The sequence below is a fragment of the Triticum dicoccoides genome, chromosome 7B (assembly GCF_002162155.2).
Source record: "Triticum dicoccoides isolate Atlit2015 ecotype Zavitan chromosome 7B, WEW_v2.0, whole genome shotgun sequence".
NCBI lineage: Eukaryota > Viridiplantae > Streptophyta > Magnoliopsida > Poales > Poaceae > Triticum > Triticum dicoccoides.
Window position 1 is genome coordinate 592,625,426 of NC_041393.1, and position 2,579 is coordinate 592,628,004.

At 48.2% G+C, this 2,579-nt stretch overlaps 1 protein-coding gene across 1 annotated transcript; it reads left to right on the forward strand.

Moving 5' to 3' along the window:
• The first annotated feature begins 1,095 nt into the window (after positions 1–1,095).
• LOC119335423 (homeobox-leucine zipper protein HOX18-like) lies at positions 1,096–2,132 on the forward strand. The gene is made up of 3 exons (XM_037607558.1): positions 1,096–1,513; positions 1,613–1,692; positions 1,815–2,132. The coding sequence occupies exons 1-3, from the start codon at positions 1,157–1,159 to the stop codon at positions 2,032–2,034; spliced, it is 657 nt and encodes a 218-aa protein (XP_037463455.1). The 5' UTR covers positions 1,096–1,156; the 3' UTR covers positions 2,035–2,132.
• Positions 2,133–2,579: the final 447 nt, after the last annotated feature.

Consider the following 2,579-nt stretch of genomic DNA (forward strand, 5'->3'; position numbering starts at 1 on the left):
CGGCACGCCGCCGGCAGGGGGATAAACACCGCACCGCACCGGAGACGGGTGATGCAGTTGGGAGGAGCAGACACACGCGTACGTACACGTACATATCAGGGTCACATCACGATTTGTCCTTGTGGAAATGCAGTGAACCTGTCGAGACCATGATTGACATGGCCGTGGAACTTAAGTAGGCCCACGATCGAGTGAGTAGGTGTACGCTAGAGAAGGAAACTGGACGTGTCCGTCTAATTAATCATGGCTTGCTTAGTCAGTTTGAATGGCTCCAACACGGCCGAGACGGCTTCTTCTGAGAGCATCGGCACCTATATATAGTTAGTACTGCTCCACCAGTAGGCGACGTCGATCGATCCACTCTTTGACTTGTCCCGATTATCATCATTCTTAGGAACATTCCTCCCAAAAAACTAATCTACAAATATCATTTCCTAGGAACATTAGTCATGCAAGTGGTCAAAGCGCATGCAGGCGCACGTACGCTGCTTACTGCTTTGCGTACGTGTTCGGGGTGAGTCTCCCATGATCTGGACCAGGCAGAACCGATGATCTCGAAAGTCCAAGAGCATACTAGCGACTACTAGCTAAACTATACATTTCCACATAATTAACATGAGCTATGTACGTGTGCCTAAGTGCATGTTTGGTCTGCAAAAATCGCGAAGCTAGCACGCACAAGAACGTGTCGCACTTGAACAAATCCACCTCCTAGCTCACCCACCGTATGAGTATGCAGCATACGTTGCACCTCCACGGCGACCAAGTAATTGGAAACTTAAGATGCATGATGCCGTCGGTTTCACAAGCACACTAATAGCCCTTTCAAACAAACAAAAAAAGGTAATGTGAAATAGATTCCGATGCTGTCTTTTCATCAGTCCAACTAATAGTGTCGATCAACTACTCCTTGTTAGACAAGCAAGACAAACGTCCACACCTATAATTACCCGTGTTATTGTCGTCTTCAATCCACACACACGAAACTGACCTTGTCCAGAGCCCTGTTGCTTCCCAGGTACTACAGGCCGCCTGCAAATTTAAGCTGCCTATAAAGGCTTGGCCCTTCTTAAGTTCTTAGCCAGCTAGCTACGGTTCTTCTCCATTACAAAGCTAACTCCGCACTCCTGCGCCCTACGTACGAGAGCCCGGCAGCATGGAGCGACAGGATCTGGGTGCATGGCTTGGCCTAGCAACAGGCGGCGGCGCCGCGTGGCACATCCACGACGGCAAGCGGCGGACTGGCCCTGTCCAGCTCGACGCGCTGTTCCCGCAGCACGGCAAAGAAGAGCGTGATCAAGACGAACAAAAGACGGGAGGGAAAGGTGCAAGGCGGAAGATAAAGGTCGGCGGCGATGACGAGGGCCGATCGTCGTCGTCGAACGGTCCGTGTCTGAGCGATGGCGGTGGCAGCGACGACGCCGGCGGGGGCAGGAGGAAGAAGCTCCGGCTCACCAAGGAGCAGTGCGCCCTCCTGGAAGGCAGCTTCCGTGCCCACAACATACTTTCTCATGTATGTAACTACGTAATTTGGAACAGTTTTTGAGTCCTATATATGCTCAAGCTTCTGTTCTTCTGTTCTGCTACGAGCTGACGTACGTGTGGCATGCAGGTTCAGAAGCAGGAGCTGGCACGGCAGCTGAATCTTACCTCGAGGCAAGTGGAAGTGTGGTTCCAAAATAGAAGAGCCAGGTACGTGCTACGTTCCTAGTTTATGCATGTTGTGATGTACTGTACTGATGTAGAAAAAAGAGAGTTGATTTTGTATGGTCAATTGGGATCTTGTTCTGAAGTTCTTTGTGCATGCAAAACAGAACAAAGCTGAAGCAGACGGAGGTGGACTGCGAGTTCCTGAAGCGGTGGTGCGAGAGCCTGACCCACGAGAACCAGCGGCTGAAACACGAGCTCCTGGAGCTGCGGCGGTCTACGGCGGCGTCGGTGGCAGCCAGCACGAAGCTCTTTGCCCAGCTCCCCAGGGCGGCGGCCATGGTGAACTTATGCCCGTCCTGCGAGAAGGTCGCCGTGAATAATTAGCTTGCCTCCTCACATATACTAGTTTTGGAGGGTTCAGTTGATTCATGTAGACTAATTGAGTGCTCTGATAACTTTTAGTCCTTGATGATCTTGGATATATATATATATATGGGGATACCATGGCGTTACATGCAGCCTCAGTCATCCTATTTATTTGTTTGTTTGTTCTTACGAAATAATTGTTCATGGATGGGATACAAAACTACAGAAGGAGATGTAATTTGTTGGATTGATGTTATGCCTCCTTCTACTTTCTTTTCCTCTTTCAGGCATCTAGCTTCCTTTGCTTAAAGTGTTTCTTGTTAAGAATCTTACGGTGCATGTACCGAGCATTAAATTAAACATGAGAATAATAAATAGAAAAATATTTGCATTGTTCAACAATACGACTGAACTGGTAAAATCCTAGATTATGAGTGCATGAAAACCTTTTTATTTTCTGCTTTTTAGGTTATTTTCTTATTTTATGTTTAATGCATGGAAGCAAGGAAATGCATTAGCACTTGCTAAGAAAGCACAATTAGACGTTTTGAGAGGGTTTCGTG

What these genes read in the sequence shown, in the direction of transcription:
- LOC119335423 (XM_037607558.1), top strand. Translation starts at nt 1,157, where the DNA reads ATGGAGCGACAGGATCTGGGTGCATGGCTTGGCCTAGCAACAGGCGGC. An exon ending in CCCACAACATACTTTCTCAT is followed by an intron (nt 1,514 to 1,612) that starts GTATGTAACTAC and finishes TGTGGCATGCAG; the next exon opens with GTTCAGAAGCAGGAGCTGGC. An exon ending in TTCCAAAATAGAAGAGCCAG is followed by an intron (nt 1,693 to 1,814) that starts GTACGTGCTACG and finishes CATGCAAAACAG; the next exon opens with AACAAAGCTGAAGCAGACGG.